Below are 22281 nucleotides of genomic sequence, written 5' to 3'. Positions count from 1 at the left end.
TTAAGGCAATCAAACTGTACACTTAACATGTTTATATTACAACTGGGATTATATACATCTGTTATTTGTTGCATCTTTTACCCATGTTTTTCTACAAGTGCTAAAATGGAGGGTTACTCCATGTTATGCAAACATTTCAGATTAAACTCAACAGTTTTCAGTTATTTGTGTTCATTTTTAAATAGAGTCAAATAATGAGGGAAGGAATAGTAATAAACTATATAAAAAGGATAGAAAGAAAAGAATTGAATGAAAGAAGGAAGGACAAGGAAAGTATAAGTACATACATGAGCAAGAGAAAATTTAAATATAGCAGGGTGGGGTGACAAAAGGAAGGAAGGAAAGAATAAAAGATATTTCCCCACACTTATCCAGACCTGAGAAACACCGACAACAAATTCCAAACTTTTCCAGACTGCATTGTGACACTGTATATGAAAACTATGGCAAGCACAAAATGAAAACCTCATTTTTTCCTCCACATGTGGTAAAAAGTTTAATTTTCAATCTTTAGTCTGCATGTACAAATATCTATAAAAAGTGAACAATCTCACTCTTTGTATGTACATTTTGCAGCACATAGATAGTTTGAGCCCAAAGATTGGAAAGAGGGACACTACAGGATCATTATGATTGCCAGTAAAACATCTAGAGGTACAGCTTGTCTCAAATTTCATTCAAGTGCTCGGAAAGTCACTTTTCCTTCCTCCACTGGCAACATGACGCACACACATGGAGGCAGAACGATCCATCGAAGCTTCGCCATGACTAAAACAATACAGTCAAACCATGCAAGACAGCATTAAGTACTTCATTTTCACCTATATAACTTTAATATCTATACTTTATCATCTCAAAATCTTCATGTGCAGCCTACAGGACAGGAAAATACATGAGCAACACCAGCAGTTACAGTTCAATGACCATTTTATGATGCATTTTTACAGAAAACTGATATGAAATCTGTTAAAACAAAATTAGAGAGGGTATCTGCGTTAGTAGTATATTCCTAAGTATATGTGTGATATATATACACATATAGATATATATCATCTGTTATGGTATTCTTTGGAAATAGCTGCAAAAATAAAGAAAGAATAAAGAGATTAACTTAGAATCAAACACTCAAACAGAACAAAACACTAACACTAGCTTGACTTCGACTTAAATCAACAAAAATTAAATTAAAAGATAGAGTTTCTCTACAACATTGACAGGAATAAATTAACAGGGAACTGATTACATATTTGTAGCATTAAAAAGCCATAGTGGGGCCTATGTGTTAAAAAGGCGGATGAGAAAACAATCATTTCCACAATATCATTCTCGATTTCCATGCAGGCAGAGAGAAAATAGGAGCTTTCTTCCAGAGAAATTTTTTGTATGCGCGCGTGAATGTTCAGTGTTCACTTAGGAATCCCCTGATAATCCAGAGTTGAATCATCAAACAGAGGATTTTTAACTTCCATCTCTCCAGTCTGGAAAGAAAGATGATAAGCATTTCAATAAAACATCCAATCAGAAATCATTTGAAGGGGTTCAGGTGTTTGCGTGCTCACCGGGGCGAGTCCAGGACACTCGTACACTGTGAAGCCACCTCCTACTTCTTCTTCGTCCGATGTGGCCTCAGCGTCGAGCCCTTTCTGTTCAGGCTTGTGACTGATTGAGAAATGGAGATTGTAAGTTATGGCAAAAACACCACAAAAGGCTGTGTGGAGACAGAGATGGGAAACGTACCTTCCCATTGACAGCATCTGTTGTTTCTGGTGCTGATAGTGATACATCTGAGCGTTTTCAGCCAGTGTCTTATCAAGTGTCTTATGGGGACAAAACAGAGAGAGAGAGAGGTGTGGATGATGTTAGTAACTGAAATCTGGATGCGTAGAGTGGGGTGGGGGTGTTGTACATCTTGTTTTTGCAGAATAAGGATGAAGTGGGGGAAAAAAAGAAGAGAGGTGAGGGGGGACTTACTGATGAACCGTTGGCTGGAGTTGGAGGAACGCTCGGTCCTCTGAAAGCAGGGTAGTCCACCTTCTCAGCTAGGCGTGATTCTGTGCGCAGCCTGCAGGGGGAGTCATGATCAACTTTAGAATCAACTTAGGCGCAATGTTCTCATACTTTCCCTCAAATTATGAAGATTTCTAAAGTCTGACTTTTTGATACATTTTAAACTCCTTATGGTTTTCATTTCAGTCAGCATGAAGTGTTAAGACATGTTTTTTTTTTCAAGCATTCATTTCAATACAGTCTGAGAGAAAGTGGCAACTAAAATAAAGAATAGCCATGCTTAAAAAGCTGTCTCTAGTCAGTACACATAAAAATGATTTCTCATTCTAATTAATAAATACATTCAAGATGCCAGTGTATAGTATTTAGGTGGAAGAATTTAAATCTCAGAATAACATTTTGTGGAATTTGAGCAATCTGGATGCAGTACGCACAACTACCTGCAGATGTCACTAAATATCCTAAATCATACAACAAATCTATCTGCTGAAAACAAGACATTTTATTTTAGATTTCCTCATAAATGTGGGTACTATTCAAAGGCAGACTTCTAAGCTTAATCCATTCAAAAAGGAAGTTTGATAAATATAATTCAGCAATGCCAGTGAATGAGCCAAAAGAACCAACTGTGTTTGACTGACCGCCAATCTAGCTTTATGCCTTTCATGAAAAATAATTAAAATGACAACAAACTAATCAAATGTTTCAAGTAATTAAAAATGCGGAGTTTTGAGGGGGGAAAAATCAGCGAAGCTTCATGTTCCATCATCATTTGGCTCTGGAATAAAAACTGTTTGAAAGAGTCAATATTTCATAAGGAATTCTACTAAACACTTTGCTTCCAACCGGAGCAATAACATCGTATAGTTTTTGCCTTTCTTTATACTTACTTGACGTAACAGACAGAAGCCAAGATCACACACACGGTGCCCACAATAACACACAGCGAGATTATGACTGCAGAAAAATGAACACAAAGAAGGAAATAATTTATTAAGCATTTATAAACTAGAATTTAAAATTCTGATACAAAGTTAGATGAGACTCTTCATATAGTTAAAAAAAGTAATTCTTTAGCAGTTATAATCATAACAGAGATTTGGTTAAGATTTAATATCTACTGTATGAAAGGTATTTTTGCTTCAAAAGAGATCCGTATGATTTAAGTCCTAACAATATCTGCTAATAAAGAGTTAAACACTCACTGACAATGATGGTGTCATTTTTGGGATGGGGCACAACTAAAGGGCCAGCTCGGCCATCAGCTGCAGTGAACCTGGGATGCGGGGTTGGCGTGTTGGGAACGGCGGCGCCCGTGGGTATCGGAGCTGCCGTGGTGCTACGTGGGATTTCCCCCGACAGTCGGTTCTTATTCTGGGATTTTTGTTCAGATGCCCCTGTCCTGCTGTCCTTAAGATCCGCCGGAGAGGAAATGGAACCTGGAAGGTCAGACAGAGATTTAGATGAATTTCTGCAACTATAATATAAATGTCACCTTGCTGAATTTGTGGCTGATTTCTTACCCGTTTTTTGTGGTTGATTTTTTGTTGTTTTTATCTTCGACACTTCCTGTTTTTCTATGATGGAGTGAAGGAAATCTATTTCTTCGTCCAAATCAGTGAAGGTCCTCACTTTGCCAGCCAACAAAAAACATTTAAAGTTTCAGTTATGTTCATAAGTAACTTTCATGCTTCTTTAAACTTAAAACGCTTTAATATGAAATCTTTAAATTTGATAGAACTCATGAGATTAAAAAAATATATATGTATTTTCTGTCTTTGGAAACACATTTTTGACCGCTGAGGTCAATTATAACATGACCGACTTATAAATGGCTCAAACCCATTTATACGTTTAGGTTTGGGGCCCTAGGTTCCTCCAGCAGTTTCGAATCCCAGTGGAAAAATACCACATATTCCCCCCCAGCAGTGGAGGAAACCCACCTTTCTAATCTTTATTTACCTCCTAATTTACTTTTGAATTATGCTGCATTCACTGTAAGGGGGAAACTGTCTCACTCTTGCTGTGGTTTCCTGTAATAATAAATTCCTGTTAATGTTTTCTATATTTAATTTAAATTTAGAAATACAATTTAAACTAAAGAAAGAAAAACAAAAAGAAATGTCTTGCCATTTTCTCAGATTTACTGCTCTTCCCCCCTAGGAATCAGTATAACAAAATAACTGAATTATCAGTACAAAACTTCAAATAAGCCAGAAAAATCAAAAGCTTCTGATATCTTGTTCAAGCTCTGAGACTTGTATCAGAATGGATCCATATCAGGGATCCATATCAGAGATATTTAAGAACCTTTTCAGAGTTTAAGTAAAAAAAAAAAAAGTACAGTTTGCTCACAAACTAAGGTTTAACTAGAAGATAAAAACTACCCAAGTGCATTTTGTGTTAAAACAATCTCCAAAAATAAGATCACAGTGAAAACAGGAAAGACAGAAAGTAAATTGTTTCATTAAGCCTTTATAAAGCAGCTAAACCAAAAATATATCAAAATATTGTTCATACATTAATTTATTTCTAATTATATTTAGCTATGTATTTTGTTTATGGCTGTTTTGAGCTGCTTCTAACAGAGGCTGTGGTTTTATTTATTTATGGTGGCTCATAGCCGTTGATACTGAAAATTCATCTATTTATGAATTTAGTTGTTGCCATTTGTTTTACTTTTTAACATATTTGAGTATTTTTTAAAATATTTATCTTAAAATGTTCAATCCTTGTCCCATTTTACTTTGGTAAATTGATATCTACTTATCTACTTGATTTGTTTTGACCAATAAGTGTCTCTTCATTAAAAAAAACAACAACATATTGAATCTGTTCTTAAAATATTACAAACATGAGTGTCATTTTATTAGCTAAACAAGATAAAGCAAAAACTTTCTAAACAGACATGGAAAATATAGACCATCTTTACATTATCGCAGTGACTTTAGATAAAAGAGACACTCAGGAAAGACACACATTTGGGTTTAAGCATGCGTACATGAATGCACAGGTGTTTTCAGCATCTTACGTGTATAATGACGGACAAGGAGTGTGCCTGTGTGTGTTGTTTGTTTGAGGAGCTGGTTAAAAAAAGCCAGACAATACTAAACTGTTGTTAACAGCCCTTTGCACCAGACAGCAAACTGCATTCCAGTGGGACAGCCACGGGCTCCAGGGCGACCGGGGTCCACAGTGTGTGTGTGGCCAGGGGAAGGAGCACCGCAGGGGGCGGGGGATGTCCCCGGAGCAATCAGCCAAACCTCGGCCTCACCGGGCCTGTCCTGTTGCAGTTACAATAGACTCCAAAGCCTGCTGGTAATGGAGGTCATCAAAGAGTTATTTCCCTCCATAAAGCCTCACGTGTATTTATTATTAGCGCTGACAAAGACGGTGAGGAAACACGTAAACTTAAAGTGGATTTTAAAATAAAAACATCCTGTCTTTTCGCTCTTTTGTTGATTATAATCATCAAAAAAAAAAAAATACAACTGAGTGGTGACCAGTAACTCTTTCAAAATAAGTGTCCACCTAAATTATGGTGGCGATTACAGTGTCACTTTCACTCCAGAAGGCTGACCATCTGGCTGAGTTAAAGTGTTCGATATGACATAGCAGCACTTTCACTGACTGCTTTGTTTTTTTCCTCACCCCCCTCCACTAATGGCCATTTAGTGCACTGCATGGCAGGTGTCTGTGGAGGCGAGATGCGCCATCTGCACTTTGCAGGTGGCTGAGCGCGACCAACTGTGCCTGTGTGCTGGCTGCATACAGGTCCGAATATAACGAGGCGACGCATTTGTTGTTGACGTTTTGAATGTTGCTTAAAAAAAAGAAGGAGCTTTGCAGAGAAGTCGCCTATAAAAGTACAGGCTGTGTACAGCATACATACCTCTCCTTATAGATGGAGAGTTTTGTCACCGGCCTGATAATGACCCCATACCCTCTTGGGAAGCACACAGGGGGGCAGGTTGGTACAACAAACAAACACTAAACATCTCAACAGGGATTGTGTGTCACACACGCTGTTGTCTTTTCCCACTTAAAAACCACTCACATTTCCTGCTCCACCAAAAACCATACACACATGCATTACCTTTTTACTTCTTCCTGTTAAGAAGTATCAAGATTTGCAACATGCAATCAACTACAATAAACCCTCATGTGATTAGATGATGCATTGATCTAGCTTTTCTGGCCCAAACGGATTTCTTATTTGGGCCAAATTGTATTTTTCCAAAGGACAATAAGACAAAAAAAAAATGAAGAAATGTGCTAGAGGTTATTTGATAGTGAGTGGAGAAAACTAAGGAGCTGCAAAACTATCCAGATGTTATTGGGTGATATGTTCATAAGCTTAAAAAGGTCAAAACTGGGATCTTCTGATTTATGGCAGATTAGATTGGTGCATCTGTAATTCTAAAATTAACAATATTTCAAACTAAATCATCCAACCATAATGACTGCTTTAAAATTTGTTTTTGGCAATATTTTGCCCCGAAGCTGAACAGATACATATACCGATTCAAATAAAAAGGAAAACACAAGAATATCTCTGGTTTATCACTGATTAATTCTGTTCAATAAGGTTGAAACTGTGCACCTCTTTCAGTTACCATGCCATCAATTAAGCCTAATTTCTTTATACATGTATAGTCCTTTTCCAAAAATGTAAAACGTATGAAAGTTGAACAAATATTGAGCTAAATTTAAATAAATAAATAGTGGTTTAAAATGTTGATTTTGATATGGAGTAACATTGTTATTTTTAATTGGAAAAAAAAAAAGTCACCAGCTAATCACCGCAATAATGTTCTGCTGCCACCTGGCGGGCAATCAGAGAACAACAATCAACATGGAGATTTTTTTTAACTTTTAATTAGGACTATTTGATGATCCAACTAAAGATATATACTACCGATTGATGTTTAAATTTGATTTAGAGTAATCAATAATATTTAAAAACTATAAAAAATTATTTCACATGCCATTATATATTTCAGTCGATTATTTCTCTTCAGGTTGATAAATATGACTTATATGTCTATCTATATATGCTGCATTTTTGAACTGACTTACTGAAAAAAAATAAACTTTTCTATGCCAAGTCTTTAGATGGACCTCTATTCTCCAGTGAGTCTATAGAAAATCTCTACAAACCATTGAGTTAAAAGAAAGCAGACATTCAATTACAACTTAATGTGTTTTGGTATCAGAACAAAAGAGAGGAGAACTATATAATGAAATTTCCTTCTTGGCTGGACAGAGTGCCGTATATCTGAGTTGGTGTCCCAAAAGCCGAATAAAGGTAGTCACAGCTGAGAGCACAGCTCTGAATGACTGCAAACAGCCTCACCTGCCTTTCAACTTCTGCTTTGCAAAAATAATACACCTTTGTAGAAAAACCAAGGCTTTCTACGGAGGTTTAATGTCAAAATTACATATTCAGCCTGATCCACTCATCTAGCCAGAACTTGAATAGATGATTTTAATTTATACACATTTCAAATCAAATTTTTCCACACTATATTAATCTTGATCGATTCCAAATCTTAATGTCAATCGTATCTACAAAAAGACTATGGAATGCTAGACAAACTAAATGAAAACAAAAACACACATCCATATCACTTAAATAACGTTTAAAACCCAAAAACAAACAAAACACCTGTATAAATATTGTCAAATGCTAATAACCATTAAAATTCTGTAACTTTCATTCACTTTGTTACTTTGAGCAAGGAGATAATCGTCTTTAGCAGGTGCTAATGAAATACACTTGGCACCTTCCTTTTTCTATAACACCAGCTAAAAATGTTAGCAGCTGTAATTCCCAGTTGTGCCAAAGTGTAAATTAAAACGTTCAAACTGATCACATGTGATGATCAATGTTAAACTTAGAATAAAGAAGCTCAGATTTAACTAGTAGATTAGTGAAGATAATACAATATCGAACCAATATGTGAAATAAGAGTCTTTTCAAGCTGAAATCATTATAATCAAATCCTTGAGAGGATAAAACAACGGCTTTAATATATGGTGCAATAAAATTGCACAAAGACTTTTCATTTAGGCATTTTTCAGATCTTCTGTTACCAAACTGCAGCTGGATGTTTATGGCAATTGCATGTTAGTCCAACAGTTGCCAGACGCCGACAGATAATAACATGAAAGGGGAAACAAACTGGATGATGGAGATAAAAGCTAGAAAGGACACAAAAGCTACTCTGTAAAAGACCAGAAACCCACTTTGTTCACGCCCTGCCTTCACCATGTACATAATACAGCTGCTTTTAAAGAATGCCTCTTCTGTCGCTCTGTTTGTGCTTTTAACCAGAAGACATGGCTTTGAGGCATATTATCTGTTTACTAATGGCAGTGAACGCCTCCATGACAAACACAGGCAGCTCCTGCTTAAAATGGCAGTTCTGCCTACCTGTTCCCTTACTGTGAATGCTCTACATCCATCAGCTGATAACATGAAATATGTTGTGAACTCTGAATATTTGGTGCATTTATTGTTGCACAACATGAGTGTATCTATACTGGTAATCCATGCCTCTCACCCTGCCACTGATGGACCAAAAAATTAATTGTATTCTTTACACCCTATTTGTTTATCTTCTCAAAGCACACAATCCCAAAACATGAATAAAACAGAACTTGTTTTATGCATGTTCATTTGGCTTCTCAGGAAAGATGGAACTGATCTAAACTAGTAGAATCTGATCATCACACACACAAACATTACGTTTTGGACATTCACCACAGCACAGGCTGTGGAACAGAAAATTATTTACTTCAGTTTGGTGTCAATAAAAAGGCCTTTTGTACAGCTTAATTCAGAAAATAGAGGTGTTTAAATCTGTGTATGAATAAATGCGCTCAAGGTCAATTCTTGAGCACATTGAATTGGAGCCGTTTGCCTGCTTGTAAAGAAGGCGTTGTTGTTAATTGGTGCTTGACAAAAAACTGAATTAAGTGTTTACTGTTAAATGAGACAGTCCATGAATCAGAAATAAACAGTTTTGCAAATTCTTTCTAATTCTGAGAATTTTACAGCAGAATGACGACAGAAGTTACAGATTCCCAACAATAAAACCTGCTGAAAGCAGCCTGATAAGCTGTGAAACAAACTTTAAATCTGGGTGGAGCTCAACTAAAATGATGACAGAAGCATCCTGGATCAGAAACACAGCTCTTTAATTACCACCTCCCACTGATACACAAACTAAGCAACAAAGTTGAAATTTTGTGATTTATTTTTCAATAATCTGGCATGAATGTTGGCGCCAATGTGATATTTTCCAGGCAGTGAATAAAGCTGCCTAACTGTACCACGCCAGGAGCTGGCCTGAAACTCTTTATTGTTTTCTGACGCGTCAAAAGGCGTACGATGCCTCTGACGAAGCAAATACACATCATTTTGTGCGAATCTGAGTAATTAAAGGAAACAGCGAGGATTTCATCTGTTCAGAACACCACCTCGTGGGTCTGAGTGGCGAGTGTGAAAATAAGAGTCACTCTCCCGAGCGGATCAGAGTGTTCGGTAGTCTCCAAAGACTTTATGTAACCACTACGCAGCTTAAACGTCTGCATGATGTACCAAATTCATACCACACACACAAACTCATAGTGCTGCACAAAAAAATCCCCTCATCCTCTGTATGACATGAACTTTTCTCCTGCTCAACCCAACATTTTTTTTTTAATCTGATGGTTCGCAATTAGTTGAGTCAAGTTTCTCCTGGATCATCTCCTACTGCTCACTCCCATCCAATTCATTAACCCTGCAGAGGTTCAACACCCCCAATGACATAAATGTATGTTGTTTATATTGAGGCAAACCACTTTACTTTAATATTTTGAAATGTCTCCTCTATTTCAGGTTTTGCTTCGAACGCAGCACAAACTATTATAGAAATCAGAAAAATGACTTTTTTTTTCCACTGCCTGGCTGTTTTATTGAGTGATATTAAATTCAGGGATGAAGATGAAGGGCAAAAGAGAGAGAGAAACATGTTATTGCAGTGATTAAGGCTGCCAGTGTGGGGGCGGTGCATATATGTGTATGTGCTGAAAACACAGCAGGGACAGAGCAGGATTAATGCTGAAAATGCTCTATAGCTGGGAGAGGCATAAATGGGAAAAAGGAAGGAAAGGCAAAAAAACAACCAAAAACACAGATGAAATGACAGCTGAACAGAGAAGCAAGTGCAGCTGAATTGAATTGATAGATGCTTAAATGCTTAAAAAGGCACAGGGCGGCCATGGCTTAGCTTTATAGAGAACTGGTTTTCATTTGGACAATAAACTGCTTGAGCCCCACTGCTGTTACATATTCACGTCTCAAAAACATCCTCACTAGTTTAGTATAAATGCATCATTGGCCACATCTGTTGCTCTACTGATAAAGGTGTGTACATAGTCTTAAAATAAATTCAGCTTTTATTGCAGTAGCGTAACCCCACACAGGAAATTGTGGGAAAATCTTTGAAGTAAATTTATTTAATGGAGAAATGCTTTGTGTATTTCTCTATTATAAAGGGGACAGCACCTAGTTCTACACCAGGCACCGGAACAGCTTCTTTCCCACAGCTGTCGTGCTTTTGAACGCCTCCTGACATAAAACATAAACTATAAGGACTGTACTCCCCTATCCTCTCATACAACAATAACACATGGACTATCCTCACACACACACACACATCACGGACTGTTTTCTTCACACACACATACAACCTGTAAATTTTATCTGCCATTATTTATCTATAATCCATTCCCTAACATTCTTGTATAATCTGTATAATCTGTGCATATAGCTCCCATATTTGTATTTATACACAATACCTATATCTCTTGCTATAACCCCTTATAGTCCATACATACATAGTCTTGTACATCTGTAAATAAATATTATATCTCGTAGAGCACTTCTGGATGGATGCAAACTACATCTCGTTGCTTGTACTTGTGACAGTGCAATGACAATAAAGTTGAATTCTATTCTATTCTATCCTCTCAGCCTGTTGGAACATAACGTTTCATATGTATTATATTAATATTTTATTATGACAAAAAATGTACTATGTCTCCAAATTGTTTCCACATATCTGACTGTAAGTATGTTAAAAACCATTGTGACAGGTAGTTTCAGTTTAACAGACACTGGTCTGCACTTAGGGGGACGAATAATTAATAATCTTATTAATTACTATATATAAAAAAAAGACTTTTAATTTCCCTTTGGGATCAATAGTTTTTTTTTTAATTCGAAAAAGAACATACGCGTTACAATAATAGCCATAACGATAATTATAAAATTAGGAATGAAAATAATTAATATTTATTATTGTTTTTATATTATTGTTATTAAAAGATACTTGAATGCAGAGTGTGTAAGTGTACAGTGTCTGATGTTTTCTGTTCATACCATTTTTATGGTGCGTCTTCGGCATACAGTGTCCTTCATCGTTCTCCCGAAACGGGAAGAGGCAGGAGCCGCAGTCAGACGATGGTGGGTGGCAGTGGTGGCGTCTCTGCTGGGCACAGTCTATCGGCGGAGGGCACTTTTTGTGAGCTAAGGGAGAGAGACATACAAAAAAAAAATTTAAGAACTGCACAGGAGATGACGCGGCGCCAAAAGTCCTGTGAATAAGATGTGACTCAACTCTGCAAGTCTCTTCTCTCATTTGTGGGCGTCTTTTATCTTAAAATCAAAAACATCTCACCTTGAAGAGTTCGCATGCTGATGTCACAGTTCCTGACAAGCAGCGTCAACGTGTTTTATATTAAACCTCTCGGATTCGGTTTCAGCTAAACACATTCACCAAAAAGAACATGAAAATTAAAAAGAAAAAAAAAAATCTCTCCACTGCAGTGTGGTGATCATGGCAAAACTCTTCAGCCGGTTTAATCAGGTCAAACCCAAATAAAGACTGATGTTCTCCCACTATCGGCTCAGATAATCACCTGGCCTCATTACTGTCTATCTGAATGAATTTAATTTAGATGCATGCACAAGCACACACAGCTGGTGAGAACCCAGGCATGTGTTGAGGTCATAGCAGGTGTGTATGACAGGAGAGGGCAGAGAGAGGCTGATAATGAGCACTGCGGTGCAGTGTGGTGGGCCCAGCTAAAGGTGAACAGCACAGCAGGCGTAGACGTTGTCATAACAGATGCAGCATGGAGTGATATGAGGGGGAGAGACAGAAGATGAGGTCAGTGTTCTCCAGCCTTGTGCTAGACCTGACATTTGGTTGCAGCTTCCCTCTGTAGTCGCTCCCTTCCTTTCTCAAAAGTGAAAACTTTGCTTGCATTTTTAAACAAAGCTTTGAAGATTTTCCATTTTCCTCCCTTCCTTCTTCTCTGCGCATGGTCACAAGAAGACTTCCTTGATTTATAGTTATAATTAGTCATTAATGTGGCTGTGGGAAAATTTAGAACATTAGTTTATAGCAACCATTTCCTGCCCTGAACCCGATTGTCACACAAGATGCAGAAAGTCATTGATTTCCTCACTGAAAATGTATCAATACTCTCATAAGATTAAGAAAGTAATGCATAAATTAATAAAAGATAAAATTGGGCTAAAAGTGAACATTTATCAGCAGATGTCTAAGTTAAATTTTAAGATGTCTAATAAACATCTATCATTTACTGTGCCAAGAGCAGGAAACAAACTCAATTCCTTGATTTTCTTTTAAAATATGATTTTAATGCAATTTTCAGCTGTAGTCCTATTTTGGTAAGAGAAATAGAGGGAACTTAAAAATAGCAGCGTATTGGGTTTCCATGTCTTTGGTTGACCTGACTGAGGTGAGAGGCAGCTGTGCAATTTGAAAAATCTACTTTGGGACTTATTAAAAAAATAATACTATTAACTCCTGACAACAAGAAATCCCTGAGCTTCCAAAAAAAAGCTTTGAGATTTAATCTGTCTGTTTCCATCCCACTCCATGCAAGTTTGACATGAAAGAATGAAAACGTGGACAAATGCACCATATTGTTAAGTACGGTAGCGGATATATGATACCGAGGGCTTGTTTCTGTTCCAAAGCCCCTCTGAATCCTCTCAGACTGAAAGGCATCATGCTTTTTCTGAAATATTAGGGTGTCTTAAATTTAAATCTTTCAGTTGGAAGCATCAAATGCAGTTAAACTATCCAAGAAATATGGCCAAATCAATGCAGAAATTGCTGACTAGATACTGTAGAAAACCTTTGAGGTGAGCTGAAGGCATAAAAGTATGAGAGGACATAGGTCTCTGCATGATCTACAAAAATTACACTTTACTATTTTGGTAGCATGTTTATGAATTTCATGTCAATATGGCAGTTTCTATGATGAATTTAATGATTTACCTCACCCTCACAGAAACCGCAAACATTGTTCTGGCCCTGTGTCTCACTTTGTCTTTGCCTCTGTTGTCGCTTCAACAGACTCGTGAACACGCTAACGCTTCTCATTTTTTGTTATGAAAGCAATTGTCCTAAATTTTAAAATATCTGCTCTCCTGAAGATTATGATGCAGTGAAAATCTCAACACCTCTGGTCAGCACTTTGTGTGTTACTCATGTGGGAAGCAGATAATTATTCTCCCAACATGCATTTAATCAGAAACACCGACACACTCCAACTGTGAGATTTGGCGACGGAGAGAAAAAAAAAACCCAAGGGTGACGCTTTGGGGTGCAGTACAATCAATATCTGAGATTTAGAAGCAGCATAAAAGCGGTTAGGGAGGTCTTTACTTTCAACAAACAGGCACAGATCTTTATTTTTCAGCACAGGAAATTACAAAGTCCCAGACAGCTCAATACAAGACCCAAAAACATACCACATAATATAAAATAAATCCCAAAAGCATATCAGAACGTTCGGTCTCAGTTTAGTCAAGAGGAGTGAGGGCACATTATGCAACAGAGGAACTCAGAAATTAGTCCTTGGAATTAAGTGGAAAAAAAAAAAAAAGACTTTACTAACCATCTGCCGCTGCTGTTGCCAAGCTTTGAGTTCAGCAGAAACTCAGTCAGGAAAAGAAAAACTGAGAGCAAAACAGTGGCATACATTCTCACAAAGCCTTATAAACACCTACGCTCTCAGACCAACACATATATGAAAGCATGTGCAGCTCGGTGCTCCTTCAAGCTGTTCTGTAACTACAGTGGAACAAGTGTCACAACATGCAGTCATGTGTGCTTGTGATTTTGGTCAGAACTTTTTTTTTTTGTTTTTACTGGAAAAGTAGGAAATTGGTAGGCAGAGATTCTTTAACTCCCATTGTTTGCATTTCCTGACTCAGATAGCAGACAGGATGTAAGCCAAGCACTCAAAATCAAGTGGAAACATTAAAGAGCTCAGTTTGGTTTCTCTGCACTTAATAGAACCACTGAATGTATCTCCACTTGGGCAGAATGATAAAGAGCTCTAAAGGACATGTTTGTGTTCGGCTTTAGGAGTTTCTACGTCAATCTCAAATTACAAAAACCAAACAAATGATGGGCCAGCCTGTTTCTAAATGTTTGCTTTCATTAGCCTCAGCTGGGGCAAACCCAGTCGCTGCCTGCCTGAATGAGCTTTATTTTCTCATGTCGTACGTAAAAGGAGAGTCAACACAAATACACTATGCAGGGCAAATTATTATTATTTTTGTTTAGCTTGCTTTTAGAGAACTGTCTAATAGAGAAAAAATATTCATTAAAAAGGTGGATATGAGTAATTACCACTTTTCAATAACTCTGCTCAGGCTTTATCTCTTTTAGATTAACTGGGATCAAAGCTCACAAATGTTTTGTCAGTATGAATAGCTTTACCACATCAATCACTAAGACAGCATTGTGGTGTTCCCCACAGGGCTGTATTCAGTCCTCTTGTTTTTTTGTTGTTTTTTGTCCTTTACATGTTACATCTTGCTTATCTTTACAAAATATAAATATATTTCTGTGGATTATTTTGTATTGTACATCTCAACTAAATGTGCTGAATTCAACAGCTTTGTCAATCTAGCGGTTTGAGACTTAATGTTAAAATGGCACCATTTCTGTAAAGTAGACAAGAATGGGTGACCCAAATATCATGTCTGGTCACCCAAATATCATTAGTTTTGCTAAACTTGAAAACTGTAAAATATCATACCAGCTAAAATTAACCAAGAGTTTATATTTGATGCTAACGAAGATTAAGCTATACATTTGATTTAATTCCTAATTTATCAAAAAAATATTTAGGCTTTTATCTAATCTCAGGTAGTTTGAAGATCTGAGAGTGCTTTGTGATAGCTAAGGGAACTATGGATGTCCAATCAGTTTTTGATCTTAAACTGAAGTATACTAAATAAATGTGGCAAGACAATAATTCCAAGCACACCCACAAGTCCACATCTGAATAGATTAATAAACAGAAAAGAAAGGCTTTGAAGTGGTCTAATCAAAGTAAAGACTTAAAACAGATTGAAATGCTGTGGCTTAATTTTAACCAGGATGATATACCACTAGACCATTCCAATGTGGGCGGATTAAAACAATTCCGCAAAGGGACAGAGGACCAATATCCCAACAAAGATTCATTGCCAGCTTCCGCAAACAAGCAGCGGCAGCTTTTGGCATCAAGGGTGGCACAACCAGTTATTAGGTTCAGGGCCTATGAATAAAATCATAATTTTAAATGCTGCATTTTTATTCTTATCCAACATTAAAATGTGTTTATCTGAAAATGACAAGAAAGCAAAAACTGAAGAAATCTGTAAGACTTTTTAATAATCCAAAAACCATGACACTCAAGCCATTTTTGGCACCATTACACCTCCATACAGAAAATGAGTTAAGAAAATGGGAATAAACATTTTCTGCAAGAATCTCAACAACCAGGCACCTTAAGCCTCTCGGTGAATTTTCAAACGTTCATTAAGTTTCTACTTTAGGAAAAAAAAGAAACTTTCATCTTGATCTTTTACTTCCATTATTATTAATAGAAGTTTTGTTGTCATAATTATTATTTCATCTAAGTTCAAGTTGACATCTACAATATTAAAGAAAGCCATCAGGATCATTTAGTGTGGTAAACTGTAACACACGTCAGCAAGGAACGACAGCGTGCAACAAATATTTACACATGTGGACAAATTGGTATGTGCAGCCAAACCAGCTGCTTCTGGTAAGTAGTTAAATAACTGCTGGGAAATTATCTAACAACTTTCAGATCCCACAGTGTTGAATATATCCATACAACAATAAAGATTTGTAATAAAAGAACAAGAACGCTGCAGAGTCGAATGAAAATGGTTTTTCCCCGTCGTAGAATTGTGGAAAGTCCCAAACTTAATTTAAACATCCATTTGAATGGAAACTGCATGTCAGTGTTTTTTTTTTATAAATGTGTGTAGACGCTGTTTCCCCATGTGATGCAATGGACGCCTCTGTGTCGTTCCGGCGGAAAGTGGGACACAACTTTGCACCTGTTCAAAGCACAGATGAACACACACAGACACAGGAAGTACAACAGTTCTGCAAGCAGACAGAGGTTCAGGTGAGAAGAAACTGAGAAATAATAATTAAAAAAAAAAAAAAAACAGAGTTAAAGATATCTGCTACCGAGAAGGAATACAAGCTCACGGAAGAATGACGAGAAACAAGATGCCTTCGGTCTTTGTCTGCCTTTTCTCTTTGTCACTGTGTCATTTCTTTTGCGGCAACCTCTGTCAAGTCAGCCAATTAGGAGTATAAATAATTACACCGCAAGGAATTAATGAGAGTGTAGCAGAGCAGCTTACACCACAACAAACATTAAAGGTTGAAAGGGTTTAAATAAATAGTGTAGAAAATAAATCTTAGATCTTGTTTTGTTCTTTATCATGACCGATAGGTTAATTATCATCTTGCTGGATCATTAGTTGAATAAATAAAGAATACTAACAATTGTGAAACATTTGTTTGATTGACTTTTTAACCCTATGATATCTAGACAGAGAACAGGAGCACTACTGATTAAGTTGAGGTCTTCCTCAATTTTTTTTTTATTTTTTTAAGAATTGGGTAAATGTGACGGCAGCTTTCTTGGTAAGGATGTGGCTACACGTAGTCGTACATGCAAAAACCGACACACTGAAACCTGCTGACACAGAAACTAGAGTGTTTCCCCTGGTTCTGAGTTTTCAGATGGATACAAATGAGTCGGTTTGCTGACAAATGAGGGAAAAAATAAGCTAAATATCTGGTAAAGGAGAAGATGCAGCCAGAGACAGTGATGGCTTGAGAACCACCTTTCAACCTTGGTTGTCAGCTGTATTGTTTAAGACTTTCCCTTTGAAACAACACAAGAGACAATGAGGCAATTCAACATTGCTGACAAGCATCTTCTGGCTGCTGTAGCAGGAAACCATTGTAATGAAGCTCTTTTTGAAATGCTGTCAATGTCAAACTCAAGAGCGTAGAGAGCTGTATAACAGAGGCGTTTTAAAACCAGATGTGGAGTTTTTTTTTATCTTAAGCCTGGACTTTTTGACTCACTTCCAGATTCAATGTAAAATACATTAATCATAAAAAAAGATATTTACGAGAAACTGTATCTGGCTGTGGTCTAGTATTACTGTGTTATGAGTAGGTGTAACCAAAACCAAACTGTGCAATTAGCCTGAAACTTTACTCAGACTGGATTATTACACAATTAAATTAAAAGTCCTACTTTAAGGACTTTGCTCGATAAACTGATCTGTTCCTCATTCCAGAAAAATGTTACTTCTTACTCTTCCTGAAGTTTCAGGATATTTCCAGAGAAACTTTTCACAAGCAGTTGTGCTACAAACAGTCTGTCTTTCAGTTTCTTAAGATGTGGACAAGAACAGTCCAGCACACGTGGACTGTTAGGGGTGAATGCTTAAGACAGTGTTCCTCCTCTACCATTTTTGCTTTTTTTTTTTTCCAAACTCGACTTCTTGAGTGTAAAAAAGGAGTAGTCAGTCACAGGATGTCATCTACCAACCACACACTGTGGGAAAATTTTGAAAACACCCCACACAACAATGACATTACAATGTTTTTTATATCTAAATCGGAGCAGTGATAAGTCACAATACTGGTTTCATAAGAATGGCATTAACTTTTGGGGAATGTTACACCTAAGCTTCATTGATTGAGGTTCTGATCCATATTTGGGTCAGTCAACACATATGAAATCAGACTGTGACCCCCGCTAAAACTGGTAAATGTTATTCAAAGTGGACCACAGCCATCACTGAGTACACCTTAATACGTATAAATGAGCACAGTGGAAACCATCGTAGCTAGCGCGGAAGCTAGATTTTCAGTATCAAGTAAAATGCATGTTGTTCTTGGATTGGCTGCTTTGCATACACCTGCCAAACCATCCCACTTCATATTGGTTCTTAAATTTAATACTTTAATAAGGTTCTTAGGGCCGTGCAAATTGACACATGGTCTCTACAAAACATTGCTCTACCCAAAAATGTTGGGTTTGAAATGACTAAACCTACAAAAACACAAAATGCCAAAGTAGCAAAATGACCAGCATTTCTGTTTTTATTCCTGAACCTAAACAAGTAAATAAAATCGTTGGATATGTGAGTGTTAAGTGCATAAAAATGTGTAAGTATGTAAATGTTTTTACATACTCTCAGGCGTTTTAATGTCTCCTTGTGCTCTCGTCTGGCCTTTCCCAGCTCTTAATTCCCCAAAGTAAATTACTGCTTTGGCTGCAGGGCAGAAAAGGTGAATGAAAAATCTCAGAGGAAAAAGCCACTGTGTATGCAAAGAGGAGGCCGAGTGTGACACTTAAGGATGTGACTGGTTATAGCTTAATCCTGGTGAGGGAAAAAGGCCACAGGCCAAGGCTCGCTGAGTAATAAGCCTACTGATTCCAAGTGGGCTGTGGAATAACAAATTTGGCAGCACAACAATGATCCTACCCAGTCAGAATATTGAGGAAAGAAGGTCTTCTCAAACACTTCAGTCACAAAGAGCATGCAAAACTAAATATATTTGGATAAAAAGCTACAGAATGATTGTGCAGAATACAAGAAACCCTGAATGTTCAATAAATCTGGAACTTTCAGAGCTTACTAAACATAGTTTATGCAAGCAATTGCTTAAATGGGGATTTTGGATAACTTCCATCTACAGATCTCAGTGTTCGAAACCAGCTTGATGGCATATTTACACTTGATGATATGTCAGTGTTTCACTGAATCAGCTGCAGAGTCATAAATCCATCTACAGTCAATTTTCTTCTTTTAGAAGAAAACACGTTGAATTTAAGCCTGTTTACTTTATGCGGAACTGTGCGTCCTACAAGACTGACACAGCTTTCCTTTGCAGCTATTTCACAGTAGAATGGTGGGAGAATGTGCCGTCTCCAACACTCCTGTGATTTCCACACGACATATGCGAACAATAGCCCACATACTGCAGCACTGCCACTCGCCGTTATGAGCAAGCTGCGTTCAACTGCAACAGTTGTCACGTTGAAAACAAATCAAAGCCTCTGACAGCCGATGAGACCGAACATATTCTCTGCAGGAAGAAAAAGACAACAAGACCCACAATCCTCCAGCTTTTAATCTCTGAGCATGTTTGAGAGATAATTACAATATTCTGCATTATGCTGCACCTGCAATAGTATTCCTACCCCTTTAACCTCTTTACATTTTGTCACCTCAAATCACAAACTGCAATGTACTTAAGGGAATACAATGTGGTACATAAACAGAAACTCAACGATCACTGCTTAGTTTTATTTTTCATTCAATGTGGTAAAAAATAAAAAAATAAAACATGTAAAACATGGTGGTGGCAGCACCATGCTGTGGGAGTGTGTTTCTTCAATAGATGCAGGAAAGCTGGTCAGAGACGATTTGAAAAGTAGTCATATAAACACAGGCAGCAGAGCAAAGGAAAAGAAAAACTGGCAGAGGTTGACACCGGGGACCCTAAACAGTTAAGAGCTACAATGGAAGGGTCTAGTCAAAGTCCAGACTAACTTTGTTGAGAATATATGTTGCATGATTTAAAAATTTCACTACGTTTCCTTTTGGTGGAGACATGCCCAGTAGGAGTAGTAAAAGGTGGAACAAAAAGATGTTGACTTTGATTTTTATTTGCAATTTTGTAAACTATATATCATTTTCTAGTCATTATTTTTGCATCAATTCCATTAACCAGAGCAGGATTTTGCAGTACAGACAATATAATCCACAGTATTTGCAGTACAGAGTTCAAGAATCCACAGTTTTTTTATTATTATTTTACTTTAATTCAGAACTTCTTACTGATTCTAGTTTATTTCTTGTGTCCAGTTAGTACTCTAGTTTTATTATGTCCATGTTTATGGACATGGACATAAACATGGACATGTTTATGGACATAATAAACATGGACAATTGAATTGTAGAGTCAGCTCCACAATTCTCACAAATAAATTTATTTGAATCACAACATCCAAGAAGAAAGTGGCCAAATATTTAGATTTTAGTTTAGAAAAGTCAGATGTAAAGATTAAAACTTGCCCAACATAGTAAAAAAACAAACAAAAAAGAAAACACTGCAGTCTCTGACTCATAGTTTCTCCATTCATCCTTAACATCATTTCGCATTAATGGCCTGCAGACTTCAGTGGTTTAAAGCGAACAATTACCGCTGCTTAAACCTGAGATAAATTCACTGCAGCCTGTGTCAATGCTACGTCACCGAATGTTCAGTGCTAATGTAGACACTGTCTGGGGGTTTTGTGTGTCTGATAAAGGCTAAAGATTAAAAGTGACGGTTCAGCTGCTGCTTTTCCCATCATTTTTTTTTTTTTTTCTGTTTTCCAAAAGCTGAGAAGCGGCTTAACTTCCCTGTCTGTTCAAACATGAGGCCATCACATTATATATACAGTATGTACCCAGAAGTAAATTGGGTTAATAAATCTCACAGTGGCTCACAAACCTGTCCACATACAGCTCAGAGGGCAAAATCATAAATAAACTGATGGATTTTTCAAGATTTCCTTGTAGCTCGAACTTAACGATTTAATTAAGTAAGCTTTTAAGAACCCACTGCTGGATTTTAGTTAATGCTTACCATGGTTCATAGAATTACCTATAAAAATTACAGAACCTACTCTACATGGTATACGGCCCAAACCAGAACTCACCAGTCACACCAGCGCCACTGACCTTCCATTATATTTTCCATTCGTTTATCAATTTTGTACTTGGCATTCAACACATCCTGTTTCATCATTAACTAGAGAGAAAACAATGAACTAAATTGACTATATGACCTAGTGTTCTCTACAACATTTATTACAAGCTTTCCTGAACTCAGAGTGACAGCACAGCTAAGCAGAATGGATTTTAAAGTAAATAGAGAATTCACATTATTTTTGTATCCGTTGTTGAAAAACATTTGACAGCTTTGTCTTAGCCTCTGGAACTAATTTAAAGAAAAAAAGTTGTATAAAAGGTGAAAAGCAATAACTTTAGAACTAAATATCCCACTGTAAAATTATCACTGACTTCCATCATTTAAGGTCTGCCTTAACTGGTGCATTTGTAAACCTGACCTATCTGGATTCAGCACCCAGGTGAAAAAGTCGCAAAGTTCGCATCTACCTTAGCCCGACCTAATAAATTCACCTCCTTACATTTTTTTTTATTTATTTTTAAGAGTCTATTATTTACAACTGCTTACAAGGAAACAGATTAAATTGCCCGACAAGGCAGGGAATTTTCATTTCCCTCGGTTTAACCTGCTCACACAAACATTACATGATAAACAATAAGTGTCAATTAAATAGTATATTACAAAAAGGCCCGGGGGTTCTTTTAAACTATAAATAGCAGTACTGGAAACAGGTGACCTAGTAACCCTTTGTTTCTTTTGGGCAATTCTTGCCCAGCTTTAGGTTTAATAAATGCGAGTATTTACCTGGGAGGCTGGCGCTCACGGGGACGTGACATAGCAGCATAAGCAGCGGCAAAGCGGCGGCGAACAGCAGCGGCAGCGAGGCCCGGTGCTGGTGGCCACACCGCGGACTGGAAAACAGCAGCAGCATCCTGGGGGTCTTCTGCTTGACGGAGGACCGACGAATGTTGTTGTCATTCCCCCATCACTTTATTTCTGTTTCTGTTTTGCTTTATGGTTTTAGTGGCGCAGAAAGAGAGCTAAGCGCGACGTTACAGACAGCAGCGGTAAACCGAGCAGAGGGGATGCCGTCCGACTGATCCCACACTCACTGCGCAGCGTAATCCGCGGCAGGGCTAAAGATAGTGGAGCT

General features: G+C 37.3%; 1 protein-coding gene across 1 annotated transcript; it reads right to left on the bottom strand.

Annotated features, from left to right (window-relative positions):
* Window positions 1-477: 477 nt before the first annotated feature.
* LOC102229402 (neural proliferation differentiation and control protein 1-like) lies at window positions 478-22281 on the bottom strand. Its single transcript, XM_005799655.3, has 9 exons — window positions 21933-22281; window positions 11441-11587; window positions 3531-3638; window positions 3213-3446; window positions 2898-2964; window positions 1972-2062; window positions 1738-1817; window positions 1560-1659; window positions 478-1478 (listed from the first exon to the last, which is right to left on the bottom strand). Exons 1-9 carry the CDS (start codon window positions 22057-22059, stop codon window positions 1407-1409), a joined length of 1026 nt encoding a protein of 341 aa, XP_005799712.1. The 5' UTR covers window positions 22060-22281; the 3' UTR covers window positions 478-1406.

The sequence above is a fragment of the Xiphophorus maculatus genome, chromosome 8 (assembly GCF_002775205.1).
Source record: "Xiphophorus maculatus strain JP 163 A chromosome 8, X_maculatus-5.0-male, whole genome shotgun sequence".
NCBI lineage: Eukaryota > Metazoa > Chordata > Actinopteri > Cyprinodontiformes > Poeciliidae > Xiphophorus > Xiphophorus maculatus.
The sequence above is the reverse complement of the archived record's forward strand: the minus strand, read 5'-3'. Positions and strand labels throughout refer to the sequence as shown.